At 40.0% G+C, this 23,690-nt stretch overlaps 2 protein-coding genes across 6 annotated transcripts in view; both read right to left on the bottom strand.

Annotated features, from left to right (window-relative positions):
* Positions 1-284: 284 nt before the first annotated feature.
* On the bottom strand, positions 285-10,815 carry MEIKIN (meiotic kinetochore factor). Of its 3 annotated transcripts, none has more exons than XM_066329003.1 (14): positions 10,641-10,815; positions 9,084-9,171; positions 8,782-8,860; positions 7,746-7,806; positions 6,969-7,109; positions 6,426-6,545; positions 6,133-6,172; positions 5,799-5,860; positions 4,929-5,023; positions 4,428-4,601; positions 4,022-4,102; positions 3,340-3,495; positions 2,925-3,048; positions 285-1,319 (listed from the first exon to the last, which is right to left on the bottom strand). In XM_066329003.1, exons 1-14 carry the CDS (start codon positions 10,813-10,815, stop codon positions 1,273-1,275), a joined length of 1,443 nt encoding a protein of 480 aa, XP_066185100.1. In that variant the 3' UTR covers positions 285-1,272. The 3 variants fall into 3 exon arrangements, with proteins under 3 accessions (XP_066185100.1, XP_066185101.1, XP_066185102.1); XM_066329004.1 differs by having other exon boundaries at positions 8,782-8,857; XM_066329005.1 differs by lacking the exon at positions 3,340-3,495.
* A 1,279-nt stretch (positions 10,816-12,094) lies between these two features.
* ACSL6 (acyl-CoA synthetase long chain family member 6) overlaps positions 12,095-23,690 on the bottom strand; it is a 61,691-nt gene continuing 50,095 nt past the window's right edge. For all 3 annotated transcript variants that reach the window (XM_066329002.1, XM_066329000.1, XM_066329001.1), the window contains 8 exons: positions 22,652-22,747; positions 21,766-21,838; positions 21,279-21,367; positions 20,616-20,732; positions 20,217-20,360; positions 19,862-19,963; positions 18,842-18,913; positions 12,095-16,812 (listed from right to left, as the gene is read on the bottom strand). In XM_066329002.1, coding sequence (XP_066185099.1) covers positions 16,672-16,812; positions 18,842-18,913; positions 19,862-19,963; positions 20,217-20,360; positions 20,616-20,732; positions 21,279-21,367; positions 21,766-21,838; positions 22,652-22,747 — 834 coding nt within the window. In that variant the 3' untranslated portion in view covers positions 12,095-16,671. The remainder of the gene's footprint in view (positions 16,813-18,841; positions 18,914-19,861; positions 19,964-20,216; positions 20,361-20,615; positions 20,733-21,278; positions 21,368-21,765; positions 21,839-22,651; positions 22,748-23,690) is intronic.

Raw genomic sequence — 23,690 nt, 5'->3', positions numbered from 1 at the left:
ACTAATCCAGCAGTAATTATTTGCACTTCCTTCTACCCCAGAGCAATGGGGAAAAGATCAGGGTTTGAACTTTTGCAGGTTTTCAAATGCAGTCAAATTATAGTTCTGGATTTTATATGTCTTCTTGTCATGCTCTTTTTGGAAATACAGAACTATTTTCTAGGTTGATAACACTGAGAAACAAACTCAGACTTTTGAAAGCCATACTAGCATTTTGAAACACTGAAAAACTTCCTTTTTGTTCAGATCAAGTCTGAGTAAAGGATATTGTAGTGAGAACACTGTAGGGGTCCAAAATACTTTAATGTGCAATGAATTCAAGTGGAAAAAAACATGTTCTTGACAGTGTTTTCTGAGACATTCAGCACATTAAAAACAACATTTATGAATTAACCATCCACAAGCTGAGCAGGAAGCACTGCAAATTTGACTTGCGTGGACACAGTGTGAGCAGTAACCTGAAAACCCAGAAGGTAAATACCCATCTCTTCAAACAGTTCAGCTACAAAAGAGTTTCTTCCCACCATTGTGTTCATGTAAGGCATTTACTTTCTCTAAGTCTGAAGCCACTAGAAAAAACAATGACCAAGAGATGTGATATTATGAAATACCTGAGATGAAACAAGAAGGACTCTGAGATGGCAGTGGATGTTCCCAGAATGGTGACAGAGCCAATTCACAATTCACACCCCGTCATGGGGTGAAGATGACCTGTATTCGTGTTTAGAAATCAAATTACAGCAGAACACAGAGTCAGAACAGAACAGAGTCCTGTACCTCCAAAGTTCTGCAGACCTAAGCACTCAAGGAGTTTAATGGTGGCATTCTGGGTGCCCAAGAGTATATGAATGCTTTCACAGACACTCCCAGGACACACAGTTACCTTCATAGCCCATGTTGACACTGAAACTTAAGTCACATCTTTAGATGCTAATGCTACTAGAGAGAGAGCCAAAAGTAATTCTATTAAAGCAATTTGGTCTGCTGTTCTTCAGTCACACTTATCTAAACAAACTGAAGAATCATCATCTTTATGGAATCCTTACAGAATAATGCCCAGAACAGGATCTAGTTGCTGTACAAAATAATTTAATATAAAGAATCTGAGTATTTACTAGCTTACTGACACACATACTACATTTCAAACAACATACATGTAAAAAAAAAAAAAATACAAGCATTATTTACTAGTTAGGAGTTCTGTTTCACCACACTGCCACAGCAGCAAGACAGTAATTTCTTCTGTTAACTCCTGCTGAGAGCCAAAAAATCTCATCTCTGTTTACAGTAGATCCAATTTTTGGTACTTGTAATAGTATCTGGGAGAAAAAAAAGAGTGATAAATAATTATCAATAAAGTGGTACATTTTTACATGTAAGAGAAAACTCAATGATCTGAACAGCTGTTCAGATGTTCAGTAGGAATATCCAATGCGAGCATTTGTCTGGAAGAATCTGGATCTTGCAGGTCTCATTTGCCAGTGAGGAGAGAAACATAGTTTTGAGTATCTGTACATTCCTAATGAAAACGAACATAATCTGAAAGACTCCTTGAACAGAGAACAAAACATCCAGCATAAATCCCCCCACCACAGTGGGGTCTGATTCCTGATAGCAGGACCCTCTAGAAAAGGAGTAAGAAAACCAAACTTTTGTTCTGACAACACTACTTGCTGCTTTCTGATTCACCAAATACAATCTGTGTTCTGTATTACCACAATTTGCCTGGGCACATGACCCAGCATCCCAGTTCTTTGATCTGCACAGAAGCATTGGATGAGTGTCATTAATTAATACATACACAAGCACTTCCCTGCATTCTAGATCTTGGTAATATATATAACTGGTAATAAAGTAGGAAAACTGTGGGACATGGGATTGTAATTGTTAATGTTATTAAAGTTTGTTTAGCAGAAAGCCCTGTAGGAGGGCACAGCTGGATGGTTAGAGGTCAGTTGGGGGGTGAGAGGCAGTTATCAGGAGGAACACATGGACAGCACGTGAGTGGGTGCTAGGACACGTGGACAGCAGGCTGCAGCTGAGCAGCCCATGGGTGCCCTTCTTCTGTTAAAATTCTGGTTATGTCCAGTGGAAGTTGAAGGTATAAAAGGAGAGTGTTTTCTACAATAAAGTGATTTCCTTCACATCCACAAGGGAGTCCGTATCTCTTTGTTCCCTATTGCTACAGAAGACAATTGGACCTAAGAGACTGCAAATAAAATTTTTTTGTGTATTCAGTATTTTTGAAAGCTGCCACACGCAGTATCTCTGTACTGAATTAAAACAGAATAAATGACACACAACTTTCAGGAAAGTTGAAGAACTACTTTAAACTTTGGAAGACATGTGCCATCCAGTGGTACACCAAGAAACTTCATGAGAAATGGGAAAGGGAGGGGCTCAACCTCTGTGTTAAGTGATGAGACAGTTTTGTTCACAGTTGTCATTTTTGTTTAACAAAAACTTAGGAAGTGAAGAAAGGAGCTTTCCCTATGTTAAGGGTTTCAGGAGAAAAGAACAGAAACCTTATGCAGAACTGATAATTTTTTGAAGAAAAACATTACTGATAACTTGAACTATTTTGGTGAAGAGGTGGCAGTGAATACCAAAGTTCAACTCAGGCTTACCCTAGAAATAAAGCACAGAATAATCATAAGGCATTAATTCTGAAGTAGCCTGTGACTGTAATAATTCCTGTGCTAGGATCCTTGGAGGAGAAAACGTTAGTGCAATTTTAATAAAGTACTGTTGGCACAAGAATAGTATTAAGCCAGAGAGTTGAAGTTTTCTGCATCTTTCGCTCTTTTTAGCCTTGTGATTTTTCTAATTATTCAGACTTTAAAAAAAAAAAGTCAAATAACCTTTAAATACTCAATTAACCAGTTAGCATCTGCACAGTGAACCGAGTCTATATACTCCTTTACCTTCAGGCACTCCTTTGGGAAGAGAGAACTCCTTCCACTTAACTGGAACTTGCTGGAGCCGAGAAGACCTCTGGCCTGGTGACAGTCTAATGATGGAGCAGATTTCTTGTCTGTCACACAGAGGCTGAAAAGATTAATGACATTTCATTCACACAACTATTCCCACTGAAGAAACGTTCTTTTAGCTTTCTTCTACGGAAATTAGAAATTACATGCAGATGTCAAGGCATGTCACTAGAAAACATTTAAGACTACTTGCGTAGACTCAACATACTATTGGAAAGGGTGCATCAATATAAAGCATCAAAGCTTTAAACATTCTCTTTAGCAGTTTTGATACTGTAAGGATTAAATATACAGTACAGTAAAATTATCATGATAAAACTGGATTTAAAAAGTGCAATAAAATCAGAACCTTTAAAATATTCTTTTCTTCTGGACTTTGGGGAACAATTTCTTTTTCTGAGCTCAGAGATGCAGGAACAATTTCTTCTGAATTTACAAATGGACCTGTGGTATTCAGGAACAGGTCTTCCCCAGGTGAGGCTTTACACACTGGAGACAAGCTGAGCTACAGCTCCGTCAAAAAACAAAATATACATGAATAACTGCCCAGTTAAATAACAAAAACCAATTCAGATTGGCTAATGCTTGTTGGCTCATGCAAAAGACATTCTGTTGCTTAAATAAAAACTATTTAGGGATTCAGGAAGACCCTGGTGTACTCAATTTATTAATCTAGCTATTTATTAATCTATTATCTAACTATGCACTAGCTCAAGTGTGAAGAGGCAAGTAGCAGAACTGTACTACCTGTACTGCCAAAGAATTCAAACTGGCATTTAAATATCAATTTTGAATCAAAAAGTTTGTGCAAGTAAGGAAACTAGCGCTGGTTTTACATTACATTTGTAAAAATACAGAACAAATTCCTAGACTGGGCTGTTTGATTTTTTTAATAGTACAGAATTTATCAGTTTGTTGTGCAATTTGCAGTGTAATATATATAGGCAGAAATGGAATGTGCCACAAGCAATGATTTCTTTGGTTTTAATAATTAAAAAAAAACAAAACAAAAAAACCAGATAGACACTCACATCTAGCTCTAGAGGCTGAGCATTACCAGGATTGTTTAGGACTTTATTGTCCTCCATGATTAGCATGGTGGAAGTCATTTGCTGAACAAAACAAGAGGAGAACTCAGTATCAGTTTCAAAGGCTTTGCTGTTTATTATTACTCTTACAGTATTCTCCTGTAAGTACACAATATTTTAGGAACTCCATTAAGAATTACTACTAGTTCTTCAGATTTAAGTATGGAATTCCTGTCACTCAGGGGTTTTTTTGGTCTTATGCTCTCTAAAATTAAGACAAAGAATTAGTTTACTGCAGCTTAGACATTTCAGATGTGGCACTTCTATTTAACTGTAACTTCAGTCAGGATTCACAACTCCCACTTCCATTCCATGCCAGTGTTCAGTGGGGCACAATGGGAATACTCACCACCACCGCATCTGTCAGTGTCGTTGGCAGAACTTCTGCTGTGAACCCCTTTGATCTGGCAGATGTGTTTTCTGGAGCATCAAGCTGCCCCAACGATGAGGAACCTTCTTCTAAGGGATTAAAACGGCTTGCTCTTTTCTTCGACCTTTTGGCTTTAGGTGCTTGATTATCATGCTAAATAGTGAAATAATTACATTTCGTGTTACAATGGGAATCTATAGCCTGGTAAGCACTAAAAAAAGAGACCCCTGTCATAGTCAAGCTCTACACAATGCATTTCAGTACCACTGACAGCCAGTCTGATAAACAGTGAGACTGGGGACCTCCATGATTATTCCTCTATTGAGAGGAAGATGCAAGCTGCATCTTCACTCTGCCCTGGCTGCAAACAATGCTTTACAAGTGCAGCAGGAACTGCTATTCCTCTAGGTGGAGTTTTCCACCCATACACGGAGCAAATCATTTGTGTTACAGCTTCCTGATTTATTAAGGATCTTTCACCTTGCTTTCCGGTGCTAACGGTGAAGAACAGCGAATAGCACTTTTTAGGTCTGGAGTTCTCTCTCTTGCAGCTGTTATTTTACAGAGGTTTTTTCCTGTGACAGATTTCCAACACATTAATTAACTTTGAGACAAAGACCACAGCTACTCTCCACCCCACATCTTACAGGATGGTTTTCAAAGAGGAAGAATTCCAAAGCCACCCATGTGAACACAGTACTTCTTTCCAACATAACCCTCGTCTCCTCCCCACCATCAGGACTGCTCTACTCCTCTCCCATTCCATAAACAAGGCTGCTTATTATGTTCACCTGGCTATTTACAGCTGGATAAATACTGTGGGATCAGAGACCTGCATAATCACAGCAGTCTTTACCAGTGGCAACTTCTGCTGCCATTACAGTCCAAATGAAGCAGGAGGGAATTATGTGGTACCTGGGCCACAGACAGAACTGTATCGGTCACAGATTGGAAGTGTAGTTACATCAGGGACTCAATGTATTTGTGAAGCTGATATGAAATAAGCTCAAGTATAGAGCATGACACGAATGGTTGTGTTCCTGGGTAAGGTAAATAAAAAATGTCAATTTTCATCGAGCATAATGGGTGATTAAACTGAAAAATGCAGGGTGTGAAACTTTAGTTGGCTGGTTGCTTTTGTCTTCTCCTAAAACATTAATTAGAACCAAGTCTTATTTGCTAAGATGATTTTCCAATTTACACTTTCCCTTCTAGACAAAACTGAGTTTAGTCTGTGCTAGAAGACAAATGACACAGTAGAAGCCTGGTTTACATACTGTGCAATCATTTAAGTTTGGGTAGAATACTCTGTTCTCACAACTAGTACAACTGCTTCAGGTCATATTTTACCTGCCAGTGTAGCTGAAACACTTGATGCTGAAGAACTGTAATAGCAATTTGATAGTGTCTTTCTACAAGAGGAAAAAAAGAAAAGAACAACTATACTGAATGAGTGTTAACATTTAAAAAACCCAAACTCTTATTAAGAAAATCCTTGGAAAATATAGGTTGAGTGAAAAGGGATAAATTCTACCAATATCAAAGTTAGTGAGGACACAGGTAGCTGAAACTCCACAGATGTGTTTGCAGGAGCAGAGGCTTATTTGTACTGGCCTTTCGTTTAAGTATCTCTCAGAAGAGTCTGAACATTGAGGTGCATCAAAGAGTCTGCTGTAGCAATTACCTTCTAATGCATTGGTCTGGAAAATCCTCCGGTACGGGTTCTAAAAAAAACCCAAAACATGAAAGCTAAACTTTATGGAAAAGCTATGCCAGCTTAGACCAGGCAATTTCTTAGTGCAAACTGACTTACAAAGTACAATATTAGAAACAAACACAGACCACTTGCAGGGAGCTGCTCTCCATTATGCAGAAAGACCTTACATAAAATGATCATTACGTATTTCATACATGTTCCTCACACCAGAGTGAAACTTGTTTATGTTCATATCCTGAAGTATTGTAGGAAAGAATTACCTAATATTGCTGAAAGATTTGAGATCTGTGGTATCTTATCTATAGTCACTGCTTTGCTGGAGTCCAGGAGAGTAGAGTTCTTGTACTCGCCAAGGTCCACAGAGTAAAAATTGCATCTTTCTGGACATAAAAAATATAAGTGCAGATTTCTTATGCTGAAATTCATTGAGTTATTAAATCTGTGACCAAACAGAAAGCAATCACATTTGCAGGACAGGAACTAAAAAGCAAAATTAAAGCACTGTCTTGGCTCAAACAGCTGCAGAAAAGTTTGGAAAAGAATTTGACTGGACACACATTTTTGGGTCATTCCCAATAAACAGCTTGTGTCAACAGTGAGCACTTTAGGTTTAAAGTGGGATTCAAATTACACAAGGACCTGATTCACACCAGATGAGAGGACAGATACTCAGATTCTGTGTTAAGCAGAAGTGTGACCTGGTGAGTCACACCAACAGAGACTGCTAGTTTTTCTATTGTAGACAATCTCCCCGTATTTTCTACATCAAATAAAACTGAGAGGAAGTCACCCAAAACTCTCACCCAAGTCACCATCTCTGAATGTTTCAGGGGATGAATAAGTCTTCAGGCTGTCATTAGCAATGCTATAATCTGCAGCTGAATCTTCATCTAAACACTCTATGAGAAAGGTGGAAACACCTGTGGGCAGAGTAATTTCTGTACCTAGAGAAAGAGAAAAAAAAAGTGGCTAAAAGATCTATTTAATTGTACAAACCATCAGGATTTCCTTATCAGAGTTTCATTCCTGTAATGAGCTAAATATTGTCATGTCAGAATCTTACCATGAGTCATAATTCAGTTAAAGAAGCAAAGAGCATCCTTTGTTTACTTCCATACACTACCAGAAGCCAAGAGAAGATACCTTCTTTGTCCAAGGCTCACAAAACATACCTGAAGAATTTAGCCCCTAGCAGGGTAATTCTTAAATAGGTCACAAGCTTTTAGAAATGCAGGTTTGAGTAAATTGAAGAACTCATGTCCACACCTAGTTATGTCAATGGTAAACCAAGATTATGTAGTTTCCAACAGGTTGAGCTTAAGACTCTCTCAGGTGCTGTGGGTCTGTCTGTGCTGCCTACAACCAATTCATGTGAGCCCAGGCTGCAGTAAGAGACAGAAGTTCAGCCAGTGGTATCAAAACCTTCACTTTCTAGTATCACACAGCCAGAGCCAAGACTACACTAGCACAGTACAAAACCAGTACTTTTACAGAAATAAAATTATATCATGAATTTTACGTTTAGTTTAATATTGATATAAAATATATTTAACAATATAATGTATTGCCATTATACTCACTTGAAGTCCCTTCAGCATTTTTCAAACTTCCTTTACTTTCAAAGTTGATTATTTTGGATTCCTAAAATTAAAAGACCAGTACAGATAACCTGAGAAAACTGAATGTAGACAAAGAAAGGCATTTAAATATCATCCTACATTAGCAGATGCTGAGAAAACTCATTGTCTGGTACTTCATCCCTTAAGCATGCTAATCACAGTGTCATTTGTAGCAGGGTTTTTCATGTACATTAACAAATCTGCAATCTTACAGCTCTAAAATTCATTATGAATATCCCATCATTTGATCCTGCAATCTTTGCTGGATGAGACTGCCATCGAAGACATAATGACATCAACTGAACTTACAACAGAGGTGGAGTAATGAACTTTATTTCTTTTTATTTTGTTTTTTTCAGACACCCAGTCCTCGCTTTCAGAATCTTACAGCATTTCTGTAAATACAAACATCTATGATGTGTAGGCAGTAGATTCTACAAAACTAGGCATTTTGTAGAAAATGTAAATAATTGGTAGCTTATGTTTAAAGAAAAATAGTTTTATACCAGTATCACCTGTGCTCTTTGCTGCAGCAGACTTCAGTTCAAACACACCTGGTTCACTACTCTCTTGCCACTGCAGTATCAACTCTCCTGTAACACTTCTGCACCATCATCTCCAATCACTTTGTTCCAGTTTTAATAACACAAGAGCATCAGTGATCTGCCAAAGGTCTGTACCTGACCAAGAAGTGAGCAATTCTCTGGAATCACAATCTACTGAGACCTCTTCCATAACACAATTCCTACAGGAATTGTCCAGGATAATTAGTATTGATGTTTTCTCATGCTACCAGTAGCTCCAACAGCTTTTATTCTGGCCAAAGACACAGAAAATGTAATCCAAAATACACAACCAAGTTCAGCCTGAAAAATGTCTGGGCTCACACAGACATAACTCATAGAAATTTTACCTGAATATAGAAAGAATTTAAGTGTCACATTTCTCTGATTTATTCTCCATCACCAGTAGATAAAAAGCAAGACAGCATTTTCACCTTCAGTGGTACACTGCTTTCTCCTGATTCCTCTTCTTTTATCTTGAAGTCTGTTGTTTCTCTGGCAGTCACTTGACTGCTGCAATTGAAAACCAGAACCAAGTTCAAGCACAGAGATACAGTGTTTTAGATAAAGGCAACAACTCCAAAATGTCTTTATGGGGTGTCAATAAATAATCTGACAAACGTGAGTGCACTGATAATCCAGACTGCATCATTCCAAGAGCCATCTCACAAGGCAAAACAATATCATTTACTAGCAAGTCTTAACAACGGTGTGTTTGAATTGAGTTCTAGCAGACCTTTGGTTGCATGGAGAGCTCTCGTCAGTATATCCAACTTTTTCTTTAATCTTTGGTAGGTTTTTCCCACTGAACTTTTTCTTCAGGCCTAGAGAATAAATATTCAGTTCAGTAATGATAATTTCAACATTAGAATCTAGATTATTATTTCTAACAGGGAACCTTTAGTTGGTCTCACTTTCTACACTCCTAACACTTTTTGACCCTATTATCACAAACAATGTAAAATCTGAATTTGCCTTTTTCAGCAGTATATCAAAACAAAACGAAAAGCAGACTTAAAGAAACACTTCTCGTGTTTTAGAAACCTGTTGTTTAAAAGAAAAAAACCCACCACCTTGGAAGCAACCTTTACCTTGATTCAAAGTAGTTTGAATACAATTCAGTTTTAAATGGAGTTTATTAGGAGTATCAAGGATGTCGACATAAACTGGTCCTCACTGTATATAATCCCAAATGGCATTAATGACACAATTAATAAGTAACCAGCAAATTTCAGAGATGCGTTTTCTTGTCCTGAAACTAGTTTTGTAACTCATTTAGCTTTGTGCTTTGCTTTCATTATCCAAGAGCTAGAAACAGCCAAACTTTGCAGAGTTACACTTTTATGACCACAAAGGATCCCCACACCAAAACCTGGGTCTGAGTCACTGCATTTCCCCAGGGCCACACAAAGCCCTTTGGCTGAAGCTTCTTGGGAATTCAGGACAGGGATGATATATATGGACAGGACTAATCCTTTTCCTTCTTTTTTTCTCAAGCATATGGAAAGCCTGCAGGCAGCTGGCTGCACCCAATCCTGTGCAAAGGAACACTAAATACATAAAAGCAGGAGCCAGCAGAGCAGGAACAAGGCAACAACAAATGTTCACTGTACCCTCTAACAGCAAAGTTTTACTTTTAAATTACCAAGATCAGTCAAGATCAAGAAATCCCACGCTGGTCTTCTCCCTACTGTCAGCCTTCACTTGATTCTCATCCTTTCCCTTGAACTGCATTTTTTCCGTAACACATCTCAAATTTTTAGCTTGGTATCTGCTGCACTGCGTTCAACAACAAGGCAGCTCCTTTTGAGTAACGACTCCAAGCAATACTTACATTATTTTCTCAAAGGTAAGCAAGGCTTTTGTCCAGACGTTTCTCAGCGCCCCCTTCCAGCTCGATTAAATGGAGGGGAGGCATATAGAGAAGAAAGCCTTCCTATTGCTAACTAGCAGCTAAAATACAAGTAACATAGAAGTAAAATAGAAGCTCCTGTTTCCAGAACAGCAGTCTGCTTTCTCCAAGCGGTGAGGGACATGGATAACAAGAAACCACTTCCCAACCTCACACAGGACCCGCTGCGCTGGGCATACGTGTGAGGAACCTTTGGGCGGACACCGAGGACGCTGTTGGTGAAACCTTAGCGGGATTACCCTGCCCAGCATCTCTCCCCACGAGAACACACCAGACAAAGCACAGCGCAGGGTCCTCTCTCCCCCCTCCCCGCCCTTTCCCGGCGGTACCGGCCCGGCTCCGGCACCCCGAGCCCCGCCGCCGCCCGGGAGAGGCGCTTACAGGCGGGCTGGGGCCCGCGAGGCCCCGCGCTCGCGAACAGGCGCCGCCGGCACATCTGGGAGACACCGGCCCGGCTGCTCGGGTCAGCGACCGTCCCCGGCAGAGGGGAGGCGCGGCGCCTTTTCCGCGGCGCCCTCCCGGCGCAGGGGGCGCGGAGCCCGCGGCCCGCCTCCATGACAACCCGAGCCCTCCGGCGGCGCCGCCCGCGGGCACAGCGCGCATGCGCGGGGCGGCCGCAGTGTGCGCGGGGCCGGGCTCCCCCCGGGCCGGGCTGCCCTGAGGCCGGGCTGCCCTGAGGCCGGGCTCCCCCCGGGCCGGGCCCCCCCCGGGCCGGGCTCCGCTCGGGCCGGGCTCCCTCAGGCCGGGCCCCGCTCGGGCCGGGCTCCCCCCGGGCCGGTCTCCCTCGGGCCGGGCCCCCCTCGGGCCGGGCCCCCCTCGGGCCGGGCCCCCCTCGGGCCGGGCCCCGCTCGGGCCGGGCTCCGTGCCCCGGCACAGCTCCGGGCCGCCTGGGCCGGCGCCTCGCCGCCCTCACTGCGGAACAACTCCTGCATGAAAATGGAGTAAAGAAATCGCGTGTGTCATTATCCCTGTACTGATCCGGCCCCGTGTGTCCGTTCAGTTGTAGAGAGGAGGAATCGCGTTGCTTCGCCACCTGAAAAATCAAGAGCGTATAGGATCATAGTGATTTTTAAAAAAAATATGGATATTGATCTAATACCAATATCCAACTATGACGGACAAAGACTCTCTAACAGTTTGAAGTTAGAAAGTGTGTGTTTATTACGACGCAGGGCAGCGTGCGGGATTGTTCCCAAATACACACCGCAATTTACAGATGATCACAGGGTCTTTTTATGTACAAAAGTGTTGAATACCCAAAACACAAATGCATATTCATAACTCTGGTCCATCCCATTCCCTGCTCGGATGGTAATTAGCCAAAAAGCAATTAAGCATGCGTAGTTTGTTCTTTGAAATGGGTCGGTGGTCCTTTTTATGAGGTGGGGTCTCAAAATGATGAAGTAAGATGCGTCTTCCTCGCTTTGACTTTTTAACCTTTCAGTGTTGGTGACACCTGGATCCTGTTTTCTCAAAACTATCTGATTTATGATCACATTGTGTTCTTGGAGTCTATTGATTAAGTTGACAGGCCTCCTGATTTATCGGTTCCTTAAATCCGGCTTATGTTAAAAAAAGGGAAGTTTACCTCAACAATGTCTAGTTAGTAAAGGGAAGTCTTATGTCAGCAGTATCTAGTTTAACTAAAGTCCTTAATTCTTCAAAATTAATATCTCAATAGAATGATTTGGGTTTAAGGGACCCCAAATCTAGGCCTGTTCCAAGCCTTCTGGTACAGCCGGTTGTTCCAAGCCTCATCCAGCTTGCTTTGGGCACTTCCAGGAGTTTCTGGATATGGAAGTGAAGGGTGATATAAGTGCACACAAAAACCCGAATAGAGCCCGAATGCTTTGAAACTTTATTTGTTTAGACACAGTCTGAAAAAATACTATGCATTCCCAATTGTCAATTTATATTAAACAAGCATATACATTTGGTTATGTTATTATTGATTTAAAATTAAAAAAAAAAATACCATTACAGAAAGACTGCTGCATCTTCAGAGAACTTTGCAACAATTTGTTTTCATAGGAGATTGCTAAAATCAATCTCATTTCCTAGTATGGTTTTGGTCGTTATTTTATTTTACATTATTTCTTATTTTACAATACGTTTAGTTGAGGCACACATTCCGAATGACTTCATACCGATGGTGAAGACAAAGTGCTGGAGGAACAACAGATTTTATAAAAGAGCTTTTATTCTGTCAGTCCACAAGAAAATCTTATGAGAAGTTTTGAGAAAGGTGAGAATTTAGTTCTTTACAAAAGTTTCCATAGATGACTCTTTGATATACATGCTAAAATACCAAAACTGAAAATTTTTTAATAAGTTAGGAATTTTTTTACACAAATGTATATGTTAAATTTTACCCCCCCTTCACTTTCAGTTGAAAATACAATAGGCAACACTTACCAAAATGCCTCATTTATTGGCTGCTTTTACTTTGCTAAAATACATAACAAAAAGCTAAAATGAAGGGCTTAAAGAGACTCCAGATGCCTCAGAAAATATGTTTTCTTTGGATGAATTTAAGGGATCTAAAGCTTTTTCACTTCTGGGCTACAGGCATCCAGATTTCTTCTCTGAAAACGTTCACTGTTTCACTGGCGCAAAGGTGGTATAGAAACCACCAAATGTGCAAAATATTGAGGGACATCAATTACAAGAAGAAACAATTATTTAATTCTGATTTTTTTTCTCAGAGAAAACCTAAGTGAACTAAAGATACAAAAAGTATGCCAATAGAATTGCCTCTAAATGAAATGCTTTTTCAATTTTTTTTTTCTAAGGCATCAAGAGGTCTTTAAGTAGCCTATTACCATGCAAAAATAGTATATTCTTTCCCATTTTACATTCATCTTGTAGCATTTATTTACACACAGATCATCAGTTTGTGCTTTTAACACATGTAAAACTAAAAAAAAAAAAAAAAACACAAAAAAAATCCAAGATATTTTTTTCATTCCAGAGATTAAGGTCAGATTATTTTGTTACACACGAGAATTTTATTGAGAGCGGACTTTACTTTTGCTGATAGATACTGACTAACAGTGAGGGCAGATTGCAAAATGGTACTTTATCAATAAAAACTCATCGTCTCTATATCACCTGATGTGCATCAAGCATTTTAACCTGCAAATGTGCCTTTCAGGACAGAATTATTCCATGTATTTCCCGCCCAAATGGGGTTAAAGACTCTGGTCTGGTTTCTGCTCACACTTTGTGCATTTTGGCAGAAAAGATTTTTCTCTGTGCAATATGTCAAGCAAAGAACATACAAAATACATAACTAAGCAAAAGTCTCCTCCTGAAAAACATATTTTATGTGATTTTTTTATATATAAGAGAGTCTTCCAGGGATTCCACAGGGCATAGCACCAGGCCCAGAAGAACCTCGCATGCTTAATGTGTCCAAGAATGCAGTACTGCAACTGTAGAACTGTCTGTAAAAAGAGTTACCACTCTTTAAGATGAATAATAGAAACTAATTTTGTAATTGGTTATCTGAAGGTAAAAAAAAAAAAAACAAAAAAAACCCAAAACCAACCAAACAAACCAAAAAAATCCCCCACAAAACAAAACCAAAAATCCCCACCTGGTTATTGGACAGTCCTAGGGATTTTTCCTTGGTGGTCACAAGAAGTGTTTCAGTATAAAAAAAGCTCAATACAAAATAAATATTCCTGGAATTTGAAGAGAAGCAGGACTGAGCCTAGCTCATGCCTTACACATGTCTCTTTTTCAAGTGTTAATCTCTTACAACATCGTTATGATTTTGGCAAGAGAGTGACCTGCAGAGGAAAATCTGATTATACAAGTATAAAAGAGAGCTTTTAGTTTATTTATGTATTTTTTCACAAGTACTGAAAGCATTCACACTTTTGGTGTGACAAAAACCAACTTAGATTTTGCATCATTCAAGTGTGGCCAAGTCTGCATTTTTTCTTTCTTATTCTTTTGGTGTTCATGTATTTGGCTCTAGTGCATCTGACATTTTGCAACAAACACCAAAAGAAGAATATAGATCTATAATTCAGCATCATATATGTAAAAATAACAGCCATCTAAGCTGTAAATAAACTCATATTGGGATCTTCTATACTTACACAGAGTTTAGTTGTCTCAAAAAGCCTGAAATCATCTTATGAGGAAAGTAAATTAAATTCAAATGGCCAAAAAAAAAAAGTGAAAAATAGTTTTTTTCTACTTACTTGGATGACTAGGGTTTGGGTTTTTTTATTTTAAAACTGTTGCATTAAAACGGACAGGAAATTGTACTGAATTTAATTCTCCATTGCTTTGAAGGTTGTGTATGTAATGACTGTCTTTTGACTGACACAAAAAGGATATGAACTAAACTCCACTGAGATAAAAACCCTTTATGACTTGACCTAAAGATCCAGATTTTATGCAATAATCCCTATAATCCATTGACGTGGCGCACACAAATTCCCCAGGAATGCGACTGTGGCGTACATTGGTGAAAAATGATGATCCCATCAGATCTCAGATATTTCTTTACTTGCTTTGGACTGATATGAGTCATTGCACTGAAATCAAAGGAGCAATCAGGTGCATAAAGGGATCAAACATACATTTGATAAATCAAACTGCCGCATTGTTTGAGTCGTTATGTTAGTGATAGGGTTTCCTATGTATCGTTTTATTCTGAAATCACTGGAATACATCAGTCTTCGTATAACACGAACTTATTGATTTGATTTATTTCATTTGGAAGCATGCAACAGAACTTCGGAGAGAAAATAAGATACTGTTTAGATTAAAAATTGAAACTTTTAGCTTCAAAAATCTACAGTGGATTCCACTATAAGAGAGAAAGTAAGTGTGCTTCCACTGTCCTAGCAAAGATCTAGCAGGCACAGCTCCATGCTAGTATGCACTGGTGCGACAAACATCAGCTAGTAAAATACACAGATATTTAGGACCCTGTTTAGCAGAAAGAAGCCATCGACCATCCAAGTATTCAAGCAACTTGACATGACAGTTTTCTCTTTGCCTTGTACCATGCTTTGTACCAAGAGAGAGCTCTAGAGTCTGTTCCTCCTCCTTGTCAGACTTGCACCCTTTCTGATGACCACAGAAACCTAAGGTTTTATCCAGACAACTTGCTGGTTACTCCAGAGAGGCATTGGAAGTGATGTCAATGGGACTTGATGCTTCCAGATGTGTGACCATAAAGACGTTCCCATAAAAGGCTTTTCTGCCACCACGTCCACTGTTCTGCCATATGGTGACACCTTGCACAGCAACGGCTAACACAGCCTATAGCCCATCCCCATGAGTCTTTTGGGGCAGTATTCCTTCTCCTTGCATGGCCAGACAAAGGATGCCCTCCACTGCTGCACCTCAGGCTCATCTTTTCCCAAACCCTTTCATTTTCCTAAGCCCCATCCAGAATCACAGCTTATTCCTTGTGCTCCATTTCTTTAGCACTGTTTCTGAAAGGGAGTTAGTCCAGCTGGACTACGCAGTATTAGCAGCAAGTGAAGTAATAAATTAGGGATTGGGAGCATATGGATTATCGTGAACTCCCACCTAAAGCCACCACAGAGCCAGCGATGCTTTTGCAACCTTTTCAGTTTGAGCAGTTCAGATGTCTGCGAGTGCACTGGACTAAAGGAGCCCTAGTGCAGAATCTGCATATCATGGATAAACTATGTTTGGATGAAAAGGAAATAGAGGGAATTCTGTGCTATTGCTTCCTACCCTGTTCTTGTAATTTCAAGGTAACATTAATCCATTAGATGTAATATACTAATAGGGCTATTTAATACAAATAATGGGAAATTCCTTCCTATTTCTGTTCTGGCTGTTTAGTCATCAATGATTAAATCAAATCAATTTCATTTATGTCCTGAAAAATTTAAAAACTATCACTTACTATATAAACCAATATCCAGCTTGAAGTTCCAAATCAGAGAAAATAGACTTTTACTTTCACCATCAATCACTGATTATTTGAGGTAGACCACATTACTGAATTATTTATTATTTTTGTTTCTAATATATTAGGTTATATACAATCAAATATCAACAGACATACCTGAAATTTTCCCTATTTTAATTAGAAATGTTTGTAGTTATTTATAAGATATGCTTCCATAATTTACTAGGTCATAAATTGATATTTCTGAATATTTTGTGGCAATTTAGCATAACTTTTAGTAGTGCCTTACTGTGTACCTAGAGTAAAAAAGAAATTGTATGACACCTGATGTCAAAAAGAAGGGAAAATATGGTTAGTGATGAAATCCTAGAAAAATGAAAGGCTCAAATATAAGATTCAGATGCTTATCCATTTCAGCAGTGTCGTTCTGGCTCTGTACTTTTTGAGTATTATTCTAATATTGCTATGAAGTCCATTACTCAGAAGATTCTTCCCATGATTTCAGATGGAGATGCTTGAATATAGGTCTTCTATTTGTTTTTTGAAGTAATCTCTCAGTTCCGGTCTCTTAGCCTTTAATGTTGGTGTCAACAAACCGTTTTGCACTGAGAACATATCAGAGTGAATATAAATGGCTTTGACCTAAAATAAAAGAGGAATATATTTATAGCAAAGGTTACAGGCATCACACTGAATAAACATGAATTTTTTGCTGTGCTCCCTCAAAGCCAGGGCACTCTTCTGCTGAGTCCCCAGGATTTCTGTCCCCTGCCCACAGAAGGGAGGACTCCAAGAGAATGAGCACATAAACTTCTTTTTTGTATGAAAGCAAGGCCAGAGCACAGCGAGGCAGCACACAAGAGACAGTGTGATATCGTCACACTGCAGTTTCACACAGCTGAAAGGCAGTGGGGGAGAGGGCAAGGGCAGGGAGTTGTTCTAGGAAACCTCAACCCCACTGCAAAAGTAAACAGCACTGATTCAATCTTGCAAAATTATCATGAAGCTTTGCAGGCACAAAGCGTGTACATGAAGATCAACTTTAGCTAATTAAAATGATACAAATCTTTTAGCCTGTGCAAATGGCATTTCACAAGGCTGCCCTTGTTTGAGGCAGTGGCTCTGAGCACAGTGGGGAGCCTGGCAGCACAGATGGGAGTGAGCTTTTCCTTCCCATGCTGGTGTGGGAGAAAGCAGAAAACTGCTGCGTGACTGGTCAGAGTCCACCGATTTAAGACAAAATTCCCCAGCCATCTGCTGCTTTTGTGATTCCTCAAACCAGACTGCTTTGCAGTTTGTTTGGCTGGGAGTTGCAGCGATATAGGCTGCAAATCCATTTTCTATTCCTTAGACATGTGATTCATTTTTCCCTGCAAGCATCGTGGTCCAGGTCCTGCCCTCATGCAATTCTTCATAAATCAGTGTTCACTCTATTAATGCTCTCCTGTTTGCTGCACTAGCTTTCAGATCCTGGAAGCTGATGGTTATAGAAGCCACACTTGTCATTCCCAAGACAGAGATCCAAGCTGCAGATAAGGACGTGGTTGACAAAGAGTATCCCCATAAACAGAGGATCCCATCACACACAAACATTAGCCACAGTATTTGGCTCAAAGTTTGGTTTTAAGATTACATATGACAACAGAGATGAAGTTTTGAAGCCCTTTGATTTTGAAAATTGTATCATTTATTTTTTATTCAATTCTATTACTATTTTATTCCAATTTTTAGAAAGATGACAAGGCTTTCCTCACTACTTTATACTTTATTAATTGAAAACTGCTGGTGGAATCAGTTACTTGAGGATATTTCATACTGTGAAGACCATGGCAGGGGCAAACAAGACTTATTAGCACAGAAAATTATGTGCATTAAAAACTATGCTTTGTACTGAATTATTTTAAAATAGATCTCTTTTTGCTGTAATTTTGTTTGCATAGGTAACTGAGAAATTAAGAATAACAGGGTTATGTTTAATGATGCTTCTGCTCCACTCCAATATGGTGAACTACTTATTAGAATTATCATCCAGAAACAGTCTGAACAAAAGCAAAAAGGCCCTGGCTAATTATATGTAATGATAAAGATGTTCCTTTTTTAAACAGAAATAAGCATTGACATTTTAAAATTGAGTGGATAATTTTTTTTTGTGTTTTTAATGCTATGTAATCCATGGTTGATTTCAGATCTCCCCTTTTGAAGTGTTTGCAGCTCTATTGCAGAAATATTTACACAAGCAAGAAAGAATTAGTGCCCAGACTGAAAATAAAGAAACCAGCAGCATTTCGAGGTCAGGTATAAGAGTACTAATTAGTGACCCAATTTCTAACAGAGCTTTCAGTGGCAGAAAAGTCAGACTCCTACAGATGTTTATCCTGACCTCTGATTGTCAGTCTGGAGATTATCCATGTCCCTGATTTAGATTTTGACCTCTGCACCTAAAACTTTCACTAAATTTGATTCAAATTTCAAACATGGGTGGGAAGCAGAATCAAAGCAAATACATTTTCCAAAGGAATAAATACAACTTGCCAGCAACAAAGCTCTTTCCAAAAACATCGTGGCACAGCTGCAGCAAAGATTTGTAGTAACATCATAAATGCTGACAAATCCCTCTTCTGTACAGACAAATTGCCTGTCTGACCACACTGAATGATGTGTTTCATTTTACCTGCTCGAAGGAGTGAAGCCCACTCTCCTTCCCCAATCGTACCATGTCTTCCATTATCGCTTGCTGCAGTTCCTGCGTTAAAACACAGAAATCCCTCGTGAGCTACCATAGTGAACCTTACATACAATTAATGCTCACTGTTCACAAAAAAAAGTGTTTCTGACTGAAGTTCAAGTGCCTTACTAACAGTTAATATATAATTACCAAGATTCTATTGTGTATAAACATTACATTTATGTGTGGTGATGTTAAGTGTCTCCTTGATATGAAAAGTAAGGTTCTATTTTCAAACCAGCTATGTGATATAGCTGTTAAATTTACAATCCTTCAGCCATCTGCCAGACTTCAATGCAGAATCATTGCCCACAGACACCACAGGGATGGTTCAGTGGCATCTGTATTCACTGATGTGATCCGATGCAGTTCCTCAGTATTAGAGAGCACATGTTTAACACTGGGATCTTTTTCATAGAATCATAGAATGTCGTGGGCTGGAAGGGACCCACAAGGATCATGGAATCCAACTCCTAGCCCTGCACAGAACAGCCCCAAGAGTCATAACGTGGCTGAGAATGTTGTTCAAATGCTCTTTCAGCTCTGTCAGACTTGATGGTGTGACCAGTCCCCTTGGGAGCCTGTTCCAGCACCCAGCCATTCTCTCTGGGAAAATCCAGATATCCAACCCAAACCTCCTCTGACGCAACTTCAGCCCTTCCCTCTGGTCCTGTTGCTGGTCACCACAGAGAAGACCAGTGATAAATCTTACTTATTCATCTCATTTAAGAAATCTAAGCAAACACAACCTCCTCCTGCTGTACTGTCTCTACAAGACAGACTCTTGGTCCCACCCCACCAGAGTTGCCAGAGGTCAGTACCACCATTCAAGACATATCACAGAGGTCGACTCTTCTGAATGTTCAGTGAGGAAATAATTCTTGTCACTGAAATTCTCATTCCTAGACACAATATTGTGCACACATAATGCTCCAGCAAAAAAAAGTCTGCACTGCAGATACCAACCTTATTTTTACAGAGTTCTGCATATGTTCCTTCAAACCCTCTTTTCTTTGCCCAACCTGGCATAACTTCTGAATCGGGCACCACAATTCCCACCAGGAAGGCCTGTAGGTAAAGGAGAAAGGGAGCTGTAGGTGAAAGCTGAACCACACTCCAGGCTCTACATTGAAGTGAATACACAGGTCAGTTGAGCCTTGCTCAGTGTCACACCAGCAGCTCAGTTCCTGCCTGGCTGTCAGCCAGCTCCAAAGCAGGGGGCAGACAATGTGGTGTGATCCACTCAAATTTTCCCTCCGTTCATGCCCAGCTCTCTGTCTTCTAAGAGTAAAGTAAGATTTTCTGAAAGCTTGGTTTGTACCTGCAGGCTGTCTCCATGGACATAGATCTGAGCAACAGGGTCGCTGCGGATGTAGATATTCTCTATCTTCTCTGGTGCAATATATTCTCCCTGAGCAAGTTTAAATATATGCTTTTTCCGATCAATAATTTTAAGGGTCCCATTCTGTTAGGAAAAAGAAATAAGAATTTCCAGAGAAGTTATTTAACCACAGAAACTCAGCAAGCAGTCTGTCTTTAACAGAGCTTTCAATTGCCTGTTGTGCTTTCAAATGCTTCACTGACATATCGAGCTTATATATAAAATATAAACTTAATCCTTTGTAAAGATAGACCTGCTAGGAAACCTAAGTTCAGTGCTTGAAAATTTTCATGGGATAATACAATTGCCATAAGAACTCTGTGTGTGTCCAGTACGCACAGGTAACCATTTTCCAATGTCTCCTGTGTGAAGCCAGCCCTCCTGGTCCAGCGCCTCAGCTGTCCTCTCTTCATCTTTCAAATAACCTTTAAACACATTGGGTCCTTTCACACAGATCTGCAAAACAACCAGGGGTGATGATGAATTATTTTCTTATTTTGCTATAAATACAAGTTAAGTAGTAACTCACAAAATTTGAAATGTTTTAATGACTGTGCTCCATGAAACTAAAATAGATTGGGTTATTAAACTATCTATGGATTTTTTCAAGCTAATGGAAATACAAAGTACGGTTTGCAAAACTGATTTGCTTGAAGTTGATTTGCATTCCATTTTCAGTTAAGAATAACAAAGTTATTTTAATAAGTTTAATTTTTGTGTAGTATAGAAATCACAGCAATGTAGAAATCACAGCAATTCAGCTCTTCTCAGCTGAACTAATTAATTCAATCTTAGCAGTTCAAGGAATCAGGCTGGAAGTACTGCCACAGCTCCTTTTTCATTAATTCTTCGCTGCTCTATTGTTAAACTGCCATTTTCCTTTCCTGATTGCACTATGTAACACATCAGCAACCATGCACCCTACAAAGGTAAAATGCTTCTATAAACTACTTCATACAGTGTTAACTAGTGAGAATTTGATATAAAAATGTGATTTGCTACCTCTCCTTCTCCTTTGGAAGCAAAATAATTCAGTTCTTCCACATCCTTCAATCTGATTAAGTTACAGGGCAAAGGGGCTCCTACATGACCTGGAAATCAAAGTTATCAAGTCACTTGTCATCTCTCCTATAAACAATAATTAGCATTTTATCATTAGTTACTTGCATAGTTGTAGATACACTGGATGTTCTTGCAGGAGCTGTGTCTGTGTGCAGAAATAACTTCCTTAATTAAGATTTTGCACTATTTAAATATTGACACCTCCTCTTTGGATATAAAACCTATTCTGAAATAGCATAGAGTGGTTTGGGTTGGAAGGGACCTTAAAATTAATCTCTTCCAACCCCCTGTCATAAGCAGGAACACCTTCAACTAGATCAGGTTTCTCCAAGCCCCATCCAGCCTGGCCTTGATGTTACAGTTCATAATTTCCTAAAGGAATGTGCATTTCTTTTTTTTTCTTCAAATGGTAGAAGAAAATAATTACCTGATGTCCAGTCACCTGGAGTTGTGAAGGTGCATCCAGCTGTGCATTCTGTTTGGCCATAGCCTTCATAAACCTGACAAAGAGACGGGTATCTTTACAAGATCATAAAAGATTCTGCTATTACAAACTGAAATCCAAAGCATTGCCCTCTGTTGCACAGTCCTGTGAGCAGAGCCTGCAGCTGCAGTGTGTGGGTGCCCATTTGCCACAGGAACACTGTCCCTGACTTCTACTGTGTACAAAATTCCAATTACATACTAGGAAAGATCATGGCTCTGTAACATTTAAAATAGGGAGAAGATGAGTTGAGCACTTAGCCTTTGAGTCAGGACATATGCTACACTATAAGAGGAACTTATTAGTGGGGAAAAAAGGTGTTTTTGTGTGACATTTTGAAAATCCACCCTTTCTTTTTTTTTCTGACTAATTTTAGGCTCTCAAATGAGACCTTTCGGTTGCCCTGGGCTTCCTATCACAGAGAAACAATGCAGTGAACATCTCAAGTGGGTTAGGCTGACATCTGAAGATTAGCTCTCTCCATTTGTATATAGAATAAAACTCATGTAATGAAGTTCTCAGCACTTGCACAAACGCATTTAATTGCACATACTCAATTTGGTGCTGAGAGGTGGGTGGGATGAGCCTATGGGGTTTTTCTGGGGAATGCCCAGAGTGAAATCATCTTTTGCCTGTTACTGCCATCCCAGGGCTGTTCCCACCCCACTGAGCTCTGAGTGTACCAGGACTCCATGGCTGCCCCAAGCCCTGCTGCTGTTGGATCCATCCTAAACACAGTTCTGAGGGTCTAACGCACCTCCTTTCCTCAGTCCCACGTGTTCTCTTGCTCGCAGGGGATGAGCAGCCCCGAACAGCCACACAAACCCACCTGGCATCCGAGGGCGGCGCGGAGGAAGCCCAGGACAGTCGGCGAGGCAGGGGCAGCGCCTGTCACTATCATGCGGACACACCCCCCAAGACTTGCCTGTTTGGCAGCAAGAGGAAACAAAAGAAAGCATCAGAAGCTACTGCAGATGGCAAAACCATGAGCTTGCACAAAATGCTCTCTCAAGGACAGATGTGCAGGATTTCCTGCCCATGGCAAGGGGTCAGAATTAGATGATCTTCAAGGACCCTTCAAACCAAACCATTCTGTGGTTCTGTGATGTGGCCATGTATGGAAATATGAACTAGCTCTGAAGCTTTCCTGAGGGATGAAACCCAATTCAGTGTTCAGAGACAGAAATGCCCACGTCCCTGGCAGGACAAGCTGCTCAGCCTGGGCTCCTGCAAAAGCTCTGCTTGGGCAGGCTGCAGACCTGGCTCTGGAAACTGCTGGGAAAAACAGACTCTTCCCCCATCCAGTCTTCCTTGCTTTTTTACACCTCATCGGTTTCAATGAATTGCCTCCCAAGCCCTCTAAAATAATGTTGTCCCTTTTTTAAGGCAGATGACCTTCAAATATTTCTGGAGGGTATTACATCAATTCCTGTGTCCCACTTTACTTCTTTTTCCTCCTCCCTCATTTCCTTTTCTTTATTCTAAAAGTTAAAAAGAAAACCCAGCACAAAAGAAAACAACTGCTGACTGAGTCTGCCTGTCTCGCCAGCCCTTGCATCAATATGCAGCCAGGCTCACTCCCGGCTGGGTGATCTCTGCTATCTTTGCACACTGAGGACAACTAATCCACAGACCACAAGTACAGTCAGTTTCTTTAGTTAAAAATAAAGTGGCATGTCTCCAGATAAGTCATCCGATTAAAAAAATGAAGTAATTAAAGCCTCTTGGAGTAGTACAGAGCCCAAAAAGACTGGTTTAAAGCCAATTTAATCTCTTTTTTACTCAGATGTGTGGCAAACAGAAGGGCATTCTGATTTCTTTCCTCATGGTTGCTAAACCATGATTCATGTGTGCATTTTTTTTTAACA

This window comes from Sylvia atricapilla, chromosome 14 (assembly GCF_009819655.1).
Source record: "Sylvia atricapilla isolate bSylAtr1 chromosome 14, bSylAtr1.pri, whole genome shotgun sequence".
Classification (NCBI taxonomy): domain Eukaryota; kingdom Metazoa; phylum Chordata; class Aves; order Passeriformes; family Sylviidae; genus Sylvia; species Sylvia atricapilla.
This window is presented reverse-complemented; position numbering and strand designations above follow the sequence as displayed.